The 19,792-nt window shown below is 50.1% G+C and overlaps 1 protein-coding gene across 5 annotated transcripts in view; it reads right to left on the minus strand.

Annotated features, from left to right (window-relative positions):
* Window positions 1-19,792, minus strand: part of Hoxb3 (homeobox B3) — a 55,506-nt gene that overhangs the window by 3,059 nt on the left and 32,655 nt on the right. For all 5 annotated transcript variants that reach the window (XM_075990951.1, XM_075990954.1, XM_075990949.1 and 2 more), the window contains 2 exons: window positions 3,698-3,785; window positions 108-704 (listed from right to left, as the gene is read on the minus strand). In XM_075990951.1, coding sequence (XP_075847066.1) covers window positions 108-555 — 448 coding nt within the window. In that variant the 5' untranslated portion in view covers window positions 556-704; window positions 3,698-3,785. The remainder of the gene's footprint in view (window positions 1-107; window positions 705-3,697; window positions 3,786-19,792) is intronic.

Consider the following 19,792-nt stretch of genomic DNA (forward strand, 5'->3'; position numbering starts at 1 on the left):
CTAATATTGTTCCCAGGCGCCTTGTGGGCGCCTAGGGGTTGGTGCTAGAATAACAGTGACATTCCTGAACTGGACAAAAGCTGACGATGAAGGCAGAGAGCTGGTACCTGTGCCGGGGGAGCTGTTTTTCAGCTTGGACGTTTGCCTCGACTCTTTCATCCAAGGGAATATCTGTTTGGTGAGGGTGGAGTTGGAGCCGGGACCGCACTTGGGGGGGCCGCTTTTGGGGGGCCCTCCCCCGTTATTGCTGTTGCTAGTGGTACTGGTAGGTGCTGCGCTGGGTGGGGGTGAGCCCGGCGGGGCGGGCAGGGGCTCTGGGGCCAGGCCGGGCCTCATGCAGCTGCCGTTGAGCTCCTTGCTCTTGGCATGTGGGGCGGCATTGCCCAGGGACTGCAGGGAACACGCTGAGCGCTGGTAGTCACCCTCCAGGTGCGTAGCGGCCTGGAAGGGGGGCTGGGGAGGCCCGTCGTAGCCGAAACCATTGCTGCCAGGGTACGAGGAGTAGCCTCCGAAGAGCGCAGCTGCTGTGTTGTCGTAGTAGGTGGCTTTCTGCATCGCTGGGCGAGGCCCGGGCAGTGGGTGGCAACTTGCAAGGGCCTGATACCCTCACGACCGGACATTGGCACCCCTGGGGGTCACGTGACACGCCGGACCCCCCTCCCCTTTCTGCCCCCCTCCTCCCGGGTCTGTTCCAAGCGGCTGACCTGCGGGGCGAGAGAAGAGACACAGGGGGAGAAGAGGACTGGGCCTCGAATCCATCTTAGGAACTAAAAAGGGAACTGACATCAATAGGGTTTTTTTTTTCTTCTCTCCTCGCCAGTCTTTCTGCAGCAGACGCTGGGACCAAGTATCTGACCTGACATGGATGCTTCTTGCTTCAACTTTAATTTTAAAGGAAACAAAACAAAACACCGACTTTCATTTCGATTTAAAAAAAAAATCAGAATTGTACTCCATTGGGGGAATGCTTGGGAATAGAATATCGTTGCTTCGTGGACCATTGCTTCCTTCTCTCCTGCTTGTGTGCCAGTCCTGGCCTCTTCTACAATATCTGCTCACCTCCTCCCAACTCTGGAGTAGGGCACTGCCAGGGAGGGGGCACTATTAGACTCCAAAATAAAAGCATCTTGGAGGCCCACGTTCCAGTGTAGAGACTTCTCTGTCTCCTCTCCCTCCCTCCCTCTCTCCCTCCCTCCAGATCCTTCCACCTAAGCAAAGTCTAGCCTGGAAGGAACTTGCAGATCTTGGATCCAAGCCAGACTGGAAAGCAAGTTCATCTGGGACCCTTCCCTCCGGGAAGATCATAACAGCCTAAGGTAGAAAATTCCTGAAGATTTTTAACCCCCAGAGCCATAGAACCAGGCTTCATCCATCCATGTCCCATCTGCAGGTACCATCACCTCCAGTCTTGGCTCAGGCAAGCCAGGGATCTAGCAGCCAGCGGCCCCTGTGGAGCCTCCAAATGGACCAGGATTGTTTAGATTTCCCAGGCAAGACCGGTTGGTGCTACGACCATTTGGCTTGGTTCTCCCCCAACCTTTCCATAATAGTCTGTTTTCTTTTCTTTCTCAGGGAAAAAAAAAGTAAAAAGGAAAGATTGCGCAACTGCTGAAATTTTCTACTGAGATGGGGGAAATTATTCAGGATGAATAAGACCCACAAAACAATTTGAACACTGTTCTTCTCTGGGTTTGAAAGGGGGGCTGTTTACTGAGGCTCCCAACATCAAAAAATAATAATAAAATTACTGTCGCTATTTTAATGCAGCCTTTCAAAAGTGCACCGGAAAAATAAAGCTTAATCTCGTCAGGGGATTTTGTATTTCTTCCCAGATTTCTGCCTGTATCTCTCCTCTCTGTATCTTCTCCAGCCCTCAGTGGGTGGTACATCCCTTAACCCTTCAGACTGAGCCTTTCTGTGCTGTGTGCTTTTGGAAAAACTTAAAATATCATTCAGCTCAGCTGATCAACTCCAAAGATAAATCAGTAAAAATAAATGAGAGGAATGCAGGAAGAGTGAGTCCCTCCCCTACACAACGCTGCTCTGAACGGCAGATTCATACTTAAAAGGGAGCTAATGCTGCCCTGAGTTCCGATTGGTTTCCGAGAAATTTCTGATTCTGGAAATACACATGGGTCTGCTAAGCAGCAGGTCCTTCCAGGGAGGACTGGAGTTCAATTGACCAGGCTGACCCAATCCCTTTATTATTATTACCATTAGCCTCTGATGATTTAACCAAAATTAGCTTCGGAGCAGCCCTGGCTGAAAGGGAGAATTAATTAACCGGCATCCGTTGAGTTTGTTATTAATAGATAGAAAAGAGAATGAAATAAAAACGTTGGAGGGGGTTAGCTGGCTGGGCCCTGGCTTTATTTAGTCTAAGTGATTGTTACAGCAATAATGATGATGGTCATAGTAGTAATAATAATAATAATAAATAAAAACCTAGCAATTTGACTAGACGCCTGGGGCTGAAATTTCGGTCGCTCCCCCAGCAATAAGCCCCAAACCATTTCAGGACAGAGGCCAGGCAAGTGTGGGAAGCGAAGGAGCCAGAGACGTGAGTGATAGAAAAGAATGGAGACTCCGCTGGCGGTGAGACAGGGCCAGGAAGGTTTGTGGATTCCGAGAGCCTCCAGCTGCCGCGGCAGGCGGGCTGTCTGGCCGTTGCTGCCTCGGTGGTTGGAGAGAAGCTACCAGCCTCCTACTCAGGCTCAAGGAAGCGAGGAGAAACCGATCGGGACGCCGAACTGGTTGGCTGCGGCAGGTTCCAAGCACACCGGGCCAGGCCCGGGCCGAGCCCGGCAGCGGCAAGTTTGGCGCTGGAGGTAACCGAATTAAAAGGCGCCTTGGCAACTCTGCTCCGGGACTTTGCCCAACAGGGCTCCTGGCTGGAAGGCGCAGAGGCCCGGCTGACGGGACAGTAAGGGAAGGGACCGCGGGGATCTAAGAGCTGGGATCCAGAAGAGGGGGTGGGGAACATCTCTACCCAGTCAAACATGTCTATTTCCCCTGCCTCCATGTTGGAAAAATTCAGACTCCATATGGCTCCTCGGAAGGGTGGGAGGGAAACAGTGGTTCCCGGCTTCCCCCTCAGAGTCTCGCTAGAGAAGGGAGGCAAGCCCCCCTCCAGAACACCACCTTTCCAGGCACAATCCTGGGAGAGCCGGGAAGGTTAACAATAGCTGGAGAAACCCCAGGAGAGAGGATAGGCCACCTTCCAGGACTTTTTAAAAAATTAATGAAAGGAAGAAAAATTCAAAGAATAAGAAAGGGAAAGAAAAAGGTGCAGCTCTTCTTAGCAAACGGGGGAGGAGATTCAGCCCTAGATCTGGCTTCTGGGGAAAAAAAGAGCATAAAAGGAGAGAAGGAGAGAGAGAGAGAGAGAGAGAGAGAGAGAGAGAGAGAGAGAGAGAGAGAGGAGAGAGGAGAGAGGAGAGAGGAGAGAAAGAGAGAGGGAGGGAGGGGGAGAGAGGGAGAGAGAGGGAGAGAGAGAGGGAGAGAGAGAGAGAGAGAGAGAGAGAGAGAGAGAGAGAGAGAGAGAGAGAGAGAGAGAGAGAGAGTCAGTCGCTGCGTGGAAGGAAGCTTAAAGCTTGTGAACTCTTCTTGAACCGAGATTGGAGTCATATGGGCCATAAATCATTGAGACATACTCTCCGCCATTCACAAACTGATAGCCTATTTCAGTCCAGCTTACCTTAGCCACCGACGAGGGGAGAACAGGCAGACATAATATATATTCACATCGAGCCTCAGCGCGAGCGGCAGGCGAGAAATCTCCCCTCCTTGAAGGCAAAGGAAAAAAAGACCACTGTTTAAAGCTGCGTCGCCCCCCCTCCCCAAAGCCACCCCGGCTGGGGAGCCCGAGGGGCAGACCGGCCAGAGGAGCCGTGCGGCGTCCGCTTCAATTCACTCGGCTTTGGAGCGGGGGTGCGCAGGAGGGAGGGGTAGGGGAGCGGAGGAAAAAAATAGCAGACCGAAAGGTGCTGGGAGGCTCGGCTCGCCGAGAATCCAGCTCCGGGCTCCAGCTCGGCCAAGCCGCCACAGTGTGGTTGCCCTATAAGACTGGTACGCCCTACTCTCTGTAACAATGGCCTCTGCTTTTGCACAGGGAAAAAAACCACAGACACACACAGACACAGACACACACACACAAGCTCACCCCCCCACCTCTCCCCCTTTAGCAAGCATAGATGCCTGATAAGGAGGGAAGGTGATTGTGGTGATGAGCGCTGGGGGGGGGGCGAGTACCCCTCCCCCAAATAAGAGTGCAAAGCAAAGAAAGTAGAGGGTGGTCTTCTCTTGTTTTGTTTTAAAAACAGATAAAATTTTTACATCGAGGTCAGAGCGGAAAAGGAGAACAAAATGCAAAGAAAGCTGGTGGAGTTCACAGATTGCGCCCCCCCCCCATCCAGGCCTCATACTGGACCATTATGCTAATCCAAGAAGTGGCCTCTGGAGACCTAGTCTGAGGCTGGCCTGGCTGGGCCAGGGCCGCTGGGTGCCCTCCTGTGCGCATTCACAGTAGGCACACAGAGACTTTTTTTTTTAAGTAGTCTGCTGGCTGAGTCTCAGACCCTCTTGCTGAACCTTCCAGACCCTGGTCCTTCTTTCTTCGACATCCTCCACCCCCAGCCCCCAAATCTCCAAACCCAGTCTCTAGTGGGGGAGGAGGCAAGGCCAGAATTTTTTTTCCCATCCCCTCTTTTTTTCTGAGAACAGACAACTAGCGGTAAGTGATGATTAAAAAGCCCAGAACATCTTGCAGGGGGAGTGGGGTTGAAGGGGTGACAAAGGCAAGACCCTGTGGTTTAGCTGCAGCTCCAGACAGCCGGTCAGGAGCAGGGCTCTGAGAACTTCAGTGAGTCTTTCCTGTTAAGATTCTCACCTCGGGACTGGCAGAAGGGGCTAGGAGGTGAAAAGGACATTTGTACTCCTGGGAAGATGAGAAAAACTTCACAATGGCTTTGTCTTAAATGTACTGGCGGACAGGAGAGAAGATGATGGTGATTATTATTATCACACAGAGCAAACCTGTTTGTTTCCCTACTCCGACTAAGCTCTGCGTGGCAAGATTTATGACTCTTGGCACAAGTAAAGAAAAGAAGGCTACAAAAGCTAAAAGTTTTCTTAGGGTGTGTTTGAGCAGGGCAGGCAAAGGCAAGGAGGAGGCCCGTAGGAGGGAGACAGGAGCCAAGAATGTAGCTGTCTGCAAATTTGGGGCAGGGGGTGGGGAAAGAGCCATTGGCAGTAGAGGCAAGAGACAGAAAAAAAAGAGCACAGGTCATTTCTTCAAGCTGGAGTGCTTGCAGGCTGAATTACTGCTGACTCCGGACTTAGGGGATGATACGGAAGGCTGCCGGGGGTCTCTCTTCTACGTGGACAGAAGGCTTGGAAACTGGGTCTCTGACTTCGGGTAGACACGTCTAGCCAGGACCCTGAGCAGAATTCCTGGTTGGGACACTTGGTTTTTGCCTTCTCCCATCTGGATACACCAGGACAGGCGATGGGACTGGGGAAAACGAAGGTGAGAGATGGCCCACTATTGTCTCCCCTCCCAGGGAGGATGGCTTGGTCTGGCTCTAGAGTTAGTTCTCTTACCCCCTTCCCCACTCAAAAGCTCTTCTCTAGGAGTGAGAAGGTGGGGGGGTGTGGCTCCAGGCTTCTAGCACCCCTCCCCAATATTTCTAAGCCCATCAAATCACTTCAAATTGGCTGCAGCAATTGGTTTCCTGGGGCCTTTTACCCAGAGGGAACCTGTGGCTTTCAGCAACAGGAGTCACATACAGCGTCCTAGATATGATACCTGACATCCTACTGTCTGCCCAGAGTTGGTGACTCCTCGGGGAGGTGGTGGCTGGAAGTAGGTGGGAGTTGAGGGGTTAAATGGAGAAGCTGGGAGCCATTTTGCTGTTTATTAATAGTCTCAACAATAACAAAAATATGTTGAAGTGTTGGGGCTCAGGCCAGGAGCCTCCTGAAGAATGGTCCCAATACCCAACAACTCTGGTAAAAGATCTAGAGGGCGAGATGCCAAACTTGGTCTAGTGGGTCAGCAGTTCAGGCCAAGAGTGCTTCCAGAGGCTTCAGGGAACTTAGACAACCAACTCTTTTTCTCTAGTTCCCTAAAATAAAAAGTTTTTTAAAAATGTGTTTCAGACTCTCGAGCTCACCTGAAAGTTTCCACCACTGGCTAGGGACGGTTATTATGAAACTGGGAGGAGTAGCTGGTTACTTTCGGGACTGCGCAATTCTGCCTAAAGGAATAACCAAAGAGCTTAGGTGTCACCTAGACACTTTGGGGGGCCAGAGAGGAGCTACTGCAGGGTCCCGGATTACACTGAGGGGGTGGGGGTGGAAACTGCTCCAGAGTGAGCAAAAGACCCTCTCTTCCCAAGCCTTCTTCATCCCTCATGGGTGAAGAGGAACATCCAGGGTCAAGAGGAAAAAGGAGGATGGGGGGGGGCGCAGGAACAGGGAGAAAATTCCAGAGAATATGCACTCCCGAGTTGGGTGGGAGCTGAATCTGAGGTTTCCTGATCAATTTGTGAAAACAGCATCCATTTGAAATACATGGGGAACAGTTAGATACTCCTTTGGCTTCTTACTGGCACTTTCCTTCTAGGCTACAGGGAGTTGCCCGTGAAGCTGGGAGGTGGCAGGGTACAGAGGGGAATCAGCCAGCAGCTGTGAGAGGGTGGTGGGTTCGGAGCCTTTTCAAATTTAAGAGACAAAGAAGCTTGGGGTAGAGGACCTCAGAGGGTCTGAGAGTAGTCTCTGAGGTCTGACAGAAGGCAGGTGGAATAGAAGGCGTGATTTAGGGTTAGTTAGAGGCAGACAAACAGGGAACAATTTTCCTCTGGAGTCGGAGGACTTGGTAACTTTGTGGGAGGGGAGAAGAGAAAGATAAAAGAGGAGAAATGAAAAAAATGAGAGACAGATAGCCAATGTGAACTAATAAAGGCAGAAATCAATAATAAGTATATATATTAAAAAAAACAGGACAAGGCATCCCCCTTCACAGACTTCCTTTCTGCCCCTTAGAGACAGTGAGAGCTTGGCACTCTCCTCCCCGACTCCTACTAGGCACTCAGTCATGCTAGGGGCAAAGCACTGTAGGCAACATCTGAGTGGTCAGTCACTGGCTGCCCATCCTTGGGAACCTCAGCATGACTATCTCTACCCCCCCCCAAAAAAAATCCATTAAAGAGAGAACGAAAAATTTTCTCAGTAAGGGCAAACAGGGCTGGCTCCTTTAAAACCAATTTCTGCTCTCAGTCTTCTGATGACCAAGAATCCCAGACTCAGTTAAAACAGCAGAAAACTTCTCTGGCCCTGTGGACCTGCTGGAGCTGCAGCGGCATTTAGCGGTTTGTTTCTTGCTCACCCTTGTCTGGGTTCCCTGTCCCAGGCTCTTTCCTAGTGTGGCCTCCCAAGTCTGTGGCAGCCACCAAGTACTGCAGAATTCATGCACATCTCCTTCTCTTCTTAAATATTAATGGAGATTTTAAAGCTTAAAGCTTTGTAAAAGGAGGGGATTGTGAATGCAGATGGCTTTGTAGACTAGACATTCGTTTCCCTAGTCCCTGGCTCTCTAAAAATGCTTGAGTGGGAAGGAACAAAGAAACATAGGAAGAAGAGGAGCTGAGCTCTTTCCCCAAGGCGGGTATCTGAAGCTGATGATAACTCCAGGAGGGAGGAGAGAGAAAGCCCGCCCCAATGAGAGAAGAAAAGAAAAGCTAGGCTGAATCACCCCACCTCTGCCTCAGGATGAGAGTGGGGGGAGGCAGAAAGACACAGAACAACCACAAGGATCTAGGAAGTCTACTGGGTGCCTGTGGAAGCCCCCTGAACCTCGGAATGATGGGAGGACAACCTGGAGTGGCAGCAGCAGCAGGCAGGCTCTTTGGTGATGAAAGATCTGTCTCTGAATCAGGGATATCTAGAAGCTCAGTCCTGGCAAAGCCCACGCCTGTCCAGTGTAGACAAGACAAAGGTAGGCAGGGTGGAAAGGCAGAGGGAAGAGGGGGAGTGACTTGTGAATCCTGGAAGGCCAGGGGAGGATGCTGGGGGAAGGAGGGAGGCGGTGGCAAGACTGGCTGAAGGGCTCAGACCACTTCTTGTGGCCGGCTGGCAGGGTCTCTCCTGACAGATTGGATGTCTCTCTCCCAGTGACCTCTGTTTAGCCGACAATAACTCATTGGACTAATGGCCAATCAGTGGAAGGCCTCCAAATATAAAAAACGCCAAAGTCAGAATGGGACAGAGCTAGAGTCTGGGTCTGGCAGTCATATGTATATAACTTTCTCTCTTAAAATAGGTTTGGAGGAGTGGGTTATCTGACCAGAGCCTGGGATTTATAAAGATGAAGTTGTTGCCTGACTGTCTCCACTTCCTGTCTCAGAGAAATCCATATTCCAAGCCTTACTGTCCTGGGCATCCCAGAATTCTCCTCAATCCTTCCACCCTCCTTATAGCCTCAATACCCCAAGACATTGGCCTCCACACAGCAAAGTGTTACGCTTCTGCCATTGGAAGAAAAGAAAGAAAACAGAGCAAAAGCAAAACAGGAGCTTTCTCTTGCTGGCCTCTGTCCTAGTCACCTGGAAGGACAGTTAGCATGGTGCTATGGCCAACTACATATGCCCTCTGCCAGATATAGAAGGTCTAAATGTCCAGGGGTCAAAGGTGGGGAAACTGCACCTGTTTTCACAGATTCTGAACTGTAAACCCACAATTCAGGTCTTGGGCAGGGTAAGGGGAGGAACCTCAGAACTCCATCACACTGAATTCTAGACAACTCCAACCTTGGCTTAGCATCTCACAGGAAAAAGAGTCTTGTTTGGTGGTGCCCATCTTCCTTAAACCCTATGCCAATCCTAGCTCATCCCAGCTACCTTATCTTCTGTTACCATTGCTCTTGACCCTGCCCTTCCCTTCTGTTGAGAACAGGGACTCCTTGGAAAGAGAGGACTTTTTTTTCCAGAGGATCAAGCAGAGACAAACTCTGACTTTTGCAAACAAATCCTGTAGTAACTTCTCCAGTCATATGTCCACAGAACTCCAGGACATACAGGGAGTTGCTCCCAAGCAACTAATAAAGGATGGAGATACAAAGATGTACCCAAGAACAGAAGGAGAGAGGACTTGGGGTGTCCAGTCCAACTCTGCCATTGTATCAGATAAGAAAAGGAAGGCCCAGAGTGGGAAATAAGCTGATCTTGAGTTATGCTTGCCCAGTCTTGAGCACTAGGAGACTCAGGCTTTAATCACTGCTGTTTGACTGTGTGACTTGAAACAGAGCACTCCTTGGGCCTTCTTTAAATCCAAGGTGTTTGTATGGAGGAGAAGGGTTAGACTAAATGATCTCCAAGGTTCTCTTTCAAGCTGAACATCAGTGATGCTCTGTGCCCTGTAAATATGTAAAATATGAGTAACAACAAGCAATAATAAACTGAGTTCAGACAATAAATGCGCCAGTGCCCATTGTTATCAATGCAAAATACTTCCTCTTGGTATTTACATGTTTATTCTTCTACCACTGAGCACACAGCCCAGTCTTGGTTCTCTCTATCCCCACAGAAATATTGCTCCTCTTCTGGGTGGAGGATGGGTTGTTTTCCACCATCATTACCAAATCAAAAGTGCTATTTTTGGATGCAGCAATCTGAGCAGTAAATAATTAATTTGTATAATTAGAGGAGAAAGGCTTCAACCTGGTAATTTTTAACCAGGCATCAATGAGCCCATTGTACCAGCCTGGCCTTCTCACCCCATACCCCCACCTCTGCCCACACACCTACCAGCTTCCCCTGGTGCCCCTCCCCCTCAGTTGACAACCAGCCTTTCCATGATGGTCAATGGGGTGGGGGCTGTCCTCAGAGGCAGAATTTGCTCCCATCCCAACGAAGTTCCTTTCTCTGCTGTGTTCCCCCAGAGATCCATGTGCAGGCAGCTGCCTCTAAAGCTTCATTCTCTCCACACCCACCCCACACTGCACTGAGCTCGAGGTCGAGCTCCCAGCTCTTGAGAAACATGGAAGCCACCTTCCTAGCTCAAGATGCCCCAACAATGCATTGGGTTTGCATTTCAAGAAACTCCCATTAATATCAATTTACTTCACTGAAACCTCGGGTTCTTCATCAAGTTGATGATTTATGATAAAATCAATTAAATTACGGCCACTTAGGGCCCCAGCCGCTTCCTCTCAGATTTCATTGGTCCGGGCCCAAGTGTCTGGTGGAAAAATGCAAGTTTAGCTGGAGGCGAGGAAAGATAATTCTGTGGCTGAGAAAATTTAATGCAAAACAATTTGCAGGCAAAGCCGGTGTCTGGACAGAAACACAGGAGCCACTAGTTGGCCTGCGGAAGGAAGGAACCAGCTAGGGGTCAAAATGGTTTTCTCCCCACCCCCACCATTCTACATGGTTTCCTTATTTTTGGTCACCTTTGTGTTCATTTGACCACCACCACCCCCTATCCAGAGAGTGGAAAATTTTGAGCAGTAATGGCAGGATCCAACCCTCCCAAGAGCCAGACTCCAATCACCCCTCATTTCCCTTACCACATGTCCCCCACACCCCTTCACCTAACCATGTTTGCTCAATTCTTAGAATCCCACTATAAAGTTAGAGATTCAAAGTGAAGATGAGCCAGCGTGGGTGTGGGCAGGCAGTACATAAGGGGGGAAAGAGGGGCAGTAGCCAGAGACCTGGGTGAGCAGGCTTTGTTGCTTGACTTTGAGAAGAAAGAAAGGCCAGGCAGGAGAAACTAACTCTCGAACAACTTAAGGGGACAGAGAATGGTAGCCAAAGCTACCCCATCCCAAAGTACCAGGACCAGAGGACAGCAGTCTCACTCCTGGCTCCCTGTGTCACTCACAAACTGATTCCATGTAACTGTAATACATCCAAGCAAATCCCAATCGGAGCATATATACATATACATATACAACATAGGCATACATGCCCCAGTGTGCAGACCCACTCCCACAATACATAAACACATCTCCACGAGTGTGAGCCTGCCTGCAGACTCCTTATGCCTCACAGAAGCACCACACCCTTCGCCTGTAAAGAGGTGGTGCCTAGGGTCTCCCCACATCTGAGAAAATAAATCCCAAAGCATCAGCCTGGCATCGACTCCCACGCCAAGGAAAAGGGCTTCTCCCGCCTTTGCTCTGTTTGGTTTTTGGTTTCCAGAGCAGGCAGATAGTAAACACAGCTTCTCCGAAAGCCATAAATCAAGCCCTCTCCTACCTTCTCAGCTTAACACCCAGCCTCAATTCAAGCCCTTGTAATTTCAGCTTCAAATAACTCCGAGGTGCTAAAGGGCTGGACCGCGGTGGCAGCTAGACTGTGGGAGCCAGGCCCAACCTCAGCACCCACGGCTCCCGCCTCCCCCTGAAAAACCCTCCAAAATCTCTATCTGTCCTGAACCTGAGAGTTTCCCAAATCCTGGTCGGATCTTGACTACCCACAGGTACACCTCCACATTCCTCTACATTCTCCTTACACCCTAGGGCCCTGAACCCCACTCTCAGTCCCACACCACTTCCTCTAAGTTGCTCTGATCTTTGCCTCGAATTCAGATGCGGACTGGGGACAGGGGACATCGTGTGCTCCTGTCTACTCCCACCAGGCCTATGGCGCTGGACTGAACAAGGCACACTTACCTGTGCGGCCTCGGACTAGGGTACGGGCCTCGGTGGGCGGCCGGGTGCGGAGGACAGGCGGGAGCTGAGGGCCAGTCCCAGGACCCTGGGTCCCGGCTGGGGATGAGCCTGGACGGGCCACATCCTGGTCGCTTGGCCCCGGGAGCACCCTGCCGTGCTGGGGGGGGGGGCAGCCCGCGCCCTGCCCCCGCCCCAGGCTTTGTTCCGCCTGTAGGTCCAGGCGCACCCCTCCTGCCCAGGGATGCTCCGGAGGCGGCGGGACGCAGTCCCACCAAGACCGGCGCCGGGCTGCGGGAATCCCAGGCCGGTGCGGAGACCCGACCTGAGAGTTGACCGAGTCGCCGGGCAAAAAGAGTGGCAACTGACAGGGCCACTGAGAGGCGCGGGGGCCTGGGGGCGCCATGGCGGAAGGCGGGCGCACCGGCGGCTCTTCAATGTCACCAGCGAAATGGGTTCCATATGTCCGACCCGAAGGAGAAGGGAGGGAAAGGGAGACTGTCCTGGGCAGGGCAGGAGGGGGTTGGGGTACTATGGAGGAAGGAGAGCCTGGGCTACAGAGGTACTGGAAAGGACTGAAGAGCCAGAAAGATGGCTTTCTTTCTCTTTTTCTTTTCTTTTTTTCCCCCATTTTCCTTTGAGGCTTCTAAAGCTCCTTAGGCCGGTAGGAACTTTCCCCTTTCTTTTTCTTTCCTGAAAGATGGGGGAGGGAGGAGATCAGAAAGCGAAGCATCATTTGTTAAATTAGAGGGTCAAGGAAAGAAGTGTGGATTGGAGGTGAAAGCTCTCTAAAACCAACTTCTCCTTGACTTCGGAAGAGAGTTTAAAAAAAAAAAGTGCAAAATCCAAATCCACAGGAGGAAAGAGAAGCTGAGGAAGGAGGATTCTTCTTCCCAGTTTTGAGAGCCTTGCTTCAATCTCCCCTCTGGGAAGGCATTTGTTTTGGGAAAGATCCCAATGATTAAGATACCAGTGGTGAATGGAGGAGGAGACTAGAGTGTCCAGGACATTATGGCCATCCCCTGTCATGTTAGATGGTACCCTGGATGCTTCCCATTTAGTGTAAGGCCTTCAAGGGCCTACTTTATAGGCAGTAGTTTCTAAGCCAGTCTCAGCTTTAGCAACTTCCTGGAAAGAAGGCTTCCTGTACAAGGGGTGAAGAAAGGCTCATGGTGTCTGAGGGAGTCTGGGCTCCAAAGGGTTTAGGCTCTTCCTCTGCTCCTCTCCTCTCCTGTGTTCCCGTGTGTGCGTGTGCGTGTGCGTGTGTGTGTGTGTGTGTGTGTGTTGTCTGTCTCTGCACCTCTGTTGTCTCCATCCCTTTCTCACAAGACCTTTTGTCTTTTCACACTCTGCCTCCGCCTTTCTCTGTGAATCCAAATGACACCCTGGGATGGAATTCTGAAGTCTCCAAGAATCACTTCTGGGCTTGCTCCTTAAGCCCCCCTCCTTATCTTGGGGTCCTTTCCTCTGTGGAAGACCCTATACTCTGTCTCTGAGCGGGTCTTCTAGCGACAGGGGGCGAGATGAGCGGCTTCCTTCCCTCTTCTTCATCTAACTGTGTTGTGTGGCCATAGAAGGTGGTCCCTGGAGGACACTCTCTTTCCCCTATGACTTGCCTTTGTCTCCTCTCTTCCTACCACCCTGTCCTTGAGGTCAGCCTTGACTTCCTATCCAGGAGAGAACCTGCTGTGTCCCTTCTCTCTCCCCTCCCTTCTTATTCTCTCCTCTTTCTATCCAACTCATCTGGTCATTAAAGCATTAGCAGCCCAGCATCCTGGCATGGGAAAGGCATAGTGATAGATGCTACAAGCTGTACAGAGAAAGAGGACATGAGCCTATGCTGGGGAAAAGACCAAATCAGCAACTTTCCAGGAATCCTGTCCACCAAGCTACACGTTACTCTGTCCCTAGGTGGCATGTGGTGGTTCAGAATAGAAGAGACAGGGTGCTTCGGATCTAAATGAAACAAGTATATATATATACAAAAAAACAAAACAAACAAACAAAAAAATCACAGTCTTCTCAAACTTGCTGATTTGGGGAAAGGCCTAGATGCCTGGATGAGGAGCACCAGGCCTCGCACAAGGACATTTAATAGGGGTCAGAAATATAACAGTAATAAGGGATGGTGTCTTTGCTTTGTCTCCTGGGGAAGTCCGTATGAGAGTTGAGGGAGGAGGAGGGGGAAGGGGTAACAGTGCCACCTCCTTTCCCCAGGGCCAGAGGAGACAAAGACAAGTCATAGGGGAAAAGAAAATGTGTGTGTGTGTGTGTGTGTGTGTGTGTGTGTGTGTGTGTGTGTGTTGAGGGGGGGGCAGATCCCATAGGGAAAGGTGGCAAGGAGAAAAAGTGGGAGATGGATAGAGAAGGAGCTAGGAACATGGGGGTGGAGGCTCATAGGACTGGCTGCCTGCAATCTCTTGTTAGCTATGACCCGGGTCCCCCAAACAGAACCTCCATCTTCCCCACTTGTGTTCTTTATCCTCTAAAGCAACCTGAACCCTCTTTCCTTCTTATTTAAAGAGGGAGAGACATCTTAGCCCTGCTTAGTGACCCCAAGATTCTGGCCTAAATTCTGGGGTACCAAGTGAGGGTAAATTTACCTTTTTCATCTTTACACATGAACATGTAAGAGCACAAACCAAGGTGAAAAGTAAAATTGCTCACTTCTCACCCCGGGGTCCCTAACACTTATGTGTAGGTGGAGAACAGGACTAGCCGGCTTAGGGTCCCAACTCTGGAATACTTCTCCCATCCCCTCCCACAACTGCTAGCCCTATTGAGTTGTCTCTGCATCCAGACTGTTCCCAATCCCTTTAATCCAGAGCAGATGGAGCTCCCCTGCACCCCAGGTGCTCCCCTGCACCCCTCCACCCTCAGTTCTTTGCCTGATCTTTCTCTCAAGATCTCTATCAACCCAGACTCCAAATCTCTTCAAATCAAATTTCACCCTCAAATCTCCTGCTAGCCAAGAGAGCCCGAGGACTCAACTATTAGCTGAAGCAGAGAGTAGAGGAAGCTCCTGGGTGCTGCTTGAGCTGGGGCCTGTGTTGCTACTCTATGAGGCTGAGGCCATGAATAATTAACACCTATACAGCAACACTCTAATTTTCCTGCTCAAAGGTTTACACTAGCAGGCAGAGTTAAATATCACAGATAATAGTGGCTGTAAAGTCAGTTGGCCTGACTCCAGCCAGGGAAGGAGCACCCAGCAGACTGAACTGGACTTAGCAGAGGCTCTGCTTCCTATCCATCACAAGTTTGGGGCATAGTGCTGGGATCTCTCCAAGAAGCCACATCTGAGTAGGACAGTGGTGGTGCAGGCCTTTAATCTCAGCACTTGGGAGGCAGAGAGGAACGAATCTTTGTTAGTTAGAGGCCAGCCTGGTCTACAAAGTGAGTTCCAGGACAACCAGGGCTACACTGAGGGACTCTGACTAGAAGAAAAAGAAGGAGGAAGAGGAGGAGGAGGAGGAGGAGGAGGAAGAGGAGGAGGAGGAGGAGGAGAAGAAGAAGAAGAAGAAGAAGAAGAAGAAGAAGAAGAAGAAGAAGAAGAAGAAGAAGAAAAAGAAGAAGAGGCAACATATGACTTTTCTCTTGACCAGAAACCTCTCCTCCATATGAAACACCAGGAGAAAGTTACCAGATCCCACACTCATGACCTTCACCCCAATTGCTCAGTCTTTGGCTGGGGGTTAAGGCAAAGAAACACACCCAATATTCTGGAATACACTTCAACCTTCCAGGACCACTTGATTCCTAAAACATTTCATTTCTGGAAAAACTTAAGAGAACTCCCACTTTACCACTTTAGCCCCCCAAACACACACACACACACACACACACACACACACACAGGGGCACACACACGGGGCACACACTCACTGCCCAGGAAACTTTCTTTGTTTCAGTTGGTCGAAGGAAGGTTCCTGGGGTGTGAATTCATTTCCTTGTTTTGTTAGCCTGGAGGGTGGGGAGCCAAGGCTTTCAGCTTCTCTCCCTGCCCTTCACCCTTTGCCAGCCTCCATTGTCTCTCCAAATTAGGTAGCTCCTTCTCCACCCTCAATAACCCCCGTGCATACCAAACCTTGAAGTGAAGCTCTGCTACTCTAATGGGATCCCCCTGTCTCCTACCAACTGCACAGCTTTTCTATTGGGTCCCCCAGCAACAAAAATCTTTCCCTTAAAGTCCTATAGTTTCTTCCCATGCATCCATCTTTCTTGCCCCCAGCTTCCTTCTGCCTTCAGAGTTGTGTTTATTCACCCAGGGCTGCAGTTGGAGATGCCAAACTCCTGGAGGGGACTGCTGCAGAATTCAACATTATTTAACGCTGGAATGTTGGCTCTATAGGGCTTGCAAATATCATTTTTCTATTAGGTCATGATCTTTGACTGGGTTTATATGCCAATGAGGCATTTCTGGTTTACCAAATTTATACAAATCTCATCTTAATTGATAATCACAGATGCTGTAATTTAAGACCTCCAGCTATAGAGCTTTCATATTAACTGCTGATGTATTACTGTAAATCGTCTGAAACAACCAACTCCTGGGAGCAGAGCAGAGCAGAGAGGGAGGAAGTGCCTCTAAGAGCGGCTCTCTCCCGGCCACGGAACCAGCCCAGCTTCTACATCATTTTCTGTGAGAAATGATTTATCGAAGACATGGCCATAAACAACACAACTCACTCACAAACACATGCAGACGTGCGCGTGCACATGCACACACACACACAATGGTTGGCATGCTGGCTGAGAAGCTGACACCCATATTGCTATAAATCAAGAAAAAGAAAGGTTGGAGAGGAGAGGAGAGGAGAGGAGAGGAGAGGAGAGGAGAGAGAGAGAGAGAGAGAGAGAGAGAGAGAGAGAGAGAAATATTCCTAAAATCTCTATGCAATGCCTCAATGGGTATAAACACAGAGCATCCTGTGAAGAGAAATGGCAGGAAATGAAGACGGCTATTTGTCACATTTTACGACAATAACATTAATAACAAACAATAAATTTACATGGACATATAAGGCGCGGTAGGTAGTGAGAAATCCCTTCTACTTACAGTACCCCAGCCCGCGGTGTGGCTCCAGCTGCGGGGCTGTTTTACTGATGCCTCCCTTCCTTTTTCTCTCTCTCTCTCCCTCTCTCTCTCTCTCTCTCTCTCTCTCTCTCTCTCTCTCTCTCTCTCTTTTCTCAGGGTACAGGCTTGTTTTTCAAAGGACAGTTGAATTGGACGTCAGAAACAGGGAGACCGAGCCTGCGATTTTCCTGACGAATACATATCTATTCTGCAACCTCGGCATTAATTATTTAATGAATCACGTGACCGGGAGGGGGAAGGGGGTCTTTCGATTTCAGGCTCAAAGGACCACTATGACCTTCCCCTTCAGGAGGAGAAATTTTCCTGTAAAATAGGTTCCCCCAACCCACCAATGGAATAGTAGCAAGGTCTCTTTCCCACAAGCACATCTACACGTATTCTGCTTATAGTTCCCTACCCCCACAGGCACACACTTACCCACAGCCCACCTCTCCTCTCTCCCTTCTCTTCCTGCTTCTGCTTAGTTCCTAGAGGTGCAGAACAGTCTGCAGGGGCGTTAGGGTGGGGGTGGGGTGGGCATAGAGACCTTCTCCAAGCCCCTGAATTTTCTCAGCTTCCTATTTGTATCCTTTAGAAATGAAATTCCCCCTTCCAACCCCATTCTGTCCCCTACTCCTGGAGTATTTATTTGAGCGGGACTCATTCCGGTCTAACTCATCAACGGTGTATCAAGGGAACCCAACGGAACAGGACAACTCTGTGCAAGTCTTGCCACCTTATATGCAAGAGTAGGACTTCTTTGGGTTTAGATTCACCTTTGGATCTTTTGTAGTATACCTCTGAAAGGTCAGGAACACCCAAGGTGAGGGGACGATTCTGGAGCTCCGAGGATACAGGATAACCAGGAGGGGGACTTTGCATGGCAGCATTGTTACAAGTACCTTAGGGAACGAAATGCTGCTGACAATTTGATAATAGGCTACCGAGACAAAGATCTAGGGTCCAAGGATTCCATACAAAAGAAGTAGACACCCAGACTCTACCTCTGTCAATCCCATCTCAGTCTTTGAAATCCACCAATGAAGGTAACCGGGGAGCTGAAACACCAGCGAACAAAACCGGAAGAAAAGCTTCGAAGCCTGCCTGGCAGCCTAGGCTCTGTATTTCCTAGGTGTTAGTGTCCTGGACTTCCAATCAACAGACAATGGAGATTGATCAATGAGTAAAACACAGGGATGAAATACTTATAGTCTTAAACATTTGACTGGGAGATATCCATGGGGGAGGCACGTGTACGGACTCTTTCCCTACAAGAATAAACAAAACCAACAAACCCCAAACTTCACAAGTTATAAGTGAATCTGAGTCCTTAGTTGGGGGGGGGGGATGCAAAGGGAAATAGAAAGGCATTCCTAAGAAGCCCAGTGCTGCGCATTCTCAGCCTTATCTACTTCAGCAGCTCTGGGATAGCTGCGACCAGGCGGACAGGGCATCCGTGTAATGGGGAAGAATAAAGGCAAAAGGATAGGCGAGCCGGGGGATGGGGGGGATGAGGGGCCTCCATTGGTTTGTTTAAAAGGATCTGAACCAAAAGCGACTCAAAGAAGGTTGAGGACCTTTTCATGTAACACACCCCAAAGAAATAGTCTCCCCCACGTGTTCCACGGAGGTTTCAAGGCAGCAGGACCCCTGCGGAAAGTACTGGAATCCTGCCCCAGCCCCACGGGGAGGGGGCGCCGGCGGGACCCAGACTCTGTGGGGGGGGTAGTCGCCTTTGATTGTCCAGATACTGAACACAGACTGGTATTGAATTCAGCCTGGTGCTGATGTAGGCCTGCTCCCGTCTCCTGCGAGGGCAACAGTCTACAAGGTCCCTAGCTACAAATCCATTAAAAAGAAAATGCTCTCTTTCCAAAGACAAACGGGGGAGGGAGATAGGGAGAGGGAGGGAAAGGGGAGACTATAAATGAATACATTGGAACATGAGTAAATGTCAATCTTTAAAACCTTAAAACGGAGAAATTATATTTAAGGACAAGAAAAAGGAGGGCCCTGCGACAGCGAGGAGAAGACAGCCAGGTTGTTAAAGTGCGCACACTCTTCGGATCCTGGGAAATGTCCACGTTCAAATAAACAAGCGCCCGAGCGAGCGCGAGCTGAGCGCTTTCTTGCTGCCGATAAAAGCGAACGTTTAGACTGAGAAAAAGCGAGATTGATTTACGAATCTGAACGCGCCGGTTTTATGGCCGATCACAAATCCGTCAGCGCTCAACTCACGCTGGGAAACTTCCCAACTCCGTGTTCCAATCAAACCCGCTCGCAATCACCGCTTCCCAAGGAGACCCACCAGGCGTAGAGGCCGCCTCCGGGGCCCTAGTGGGATTCGGCAGCCTCCTGCCCTGGCTGGGAGGCAGGCCACAGAAGTCAGCGAGGGAGTGCAAAGGTCCCAGGGAACGGGGCGCGAGGGGGGGGGTGAGGTCAAAAGATTGGAAGGCCTCACGCGGGGGGGGGGGCACTAAAGCTGTGGAAAGTGACCCCAGCAACTGTCAGTTCCAAAACGGTTTAGATCTGGAAATGAGAGAAAGGGGAGTCTTATGCTGTGAACCTGGGGAATAAAAGCAGCTTTTGGTGAACCCCAGCCTTTTCCTCTTATTGTAGACCTTTTTGGTGTACCCCAGAATTCTCCATCTCGAGAGCAGTTTAAAGAAGCTCTACATGACTAGGTCTTTGTCATTTGTGCCTAGAGAGGGCCTACAATCAGCTTCCAAGCCCCAGATAGTTGCAATATCTAAGTGGCCCTCCCAGACTGCCTCTTTGCTCACCCCTTTCCTTCCTGAGGCCCCAATTTTCATGCTATTGAAGGACAAAGAAATGGCCAAGCACTTCAGGTAGTTCTTGTCTAAGAGTCCCCAAATTATAGGAAAATATTAATACAATGTGAGCCAGAAACTCCTTACACATTTGCCAGCAAAGCCCAGTCTCTTCCTTTCTTAAGGAGAGCTGTTCCTCTTCCAAATTAGAAAAACCTCTCTCTCCCCCACTCCATCCCTCCTTTCTTCCTCCCTTTTGATGGGTGCTGCCGA

Source organism: Microtus pennsylvanicus, chromosome 11 (assembly GCF_037038515.1).
Source record: "Microtus pennsylvanicus isolate mMicPen1 chromosome 11, mMicPen1.hap1, whole genome shotgun sequence".
NCBI lineage: Eukaryota > Metazoa > Chordata > Mammalia > Rodentia > Cricetidae > Microtus > Microtus pennsylvanicus.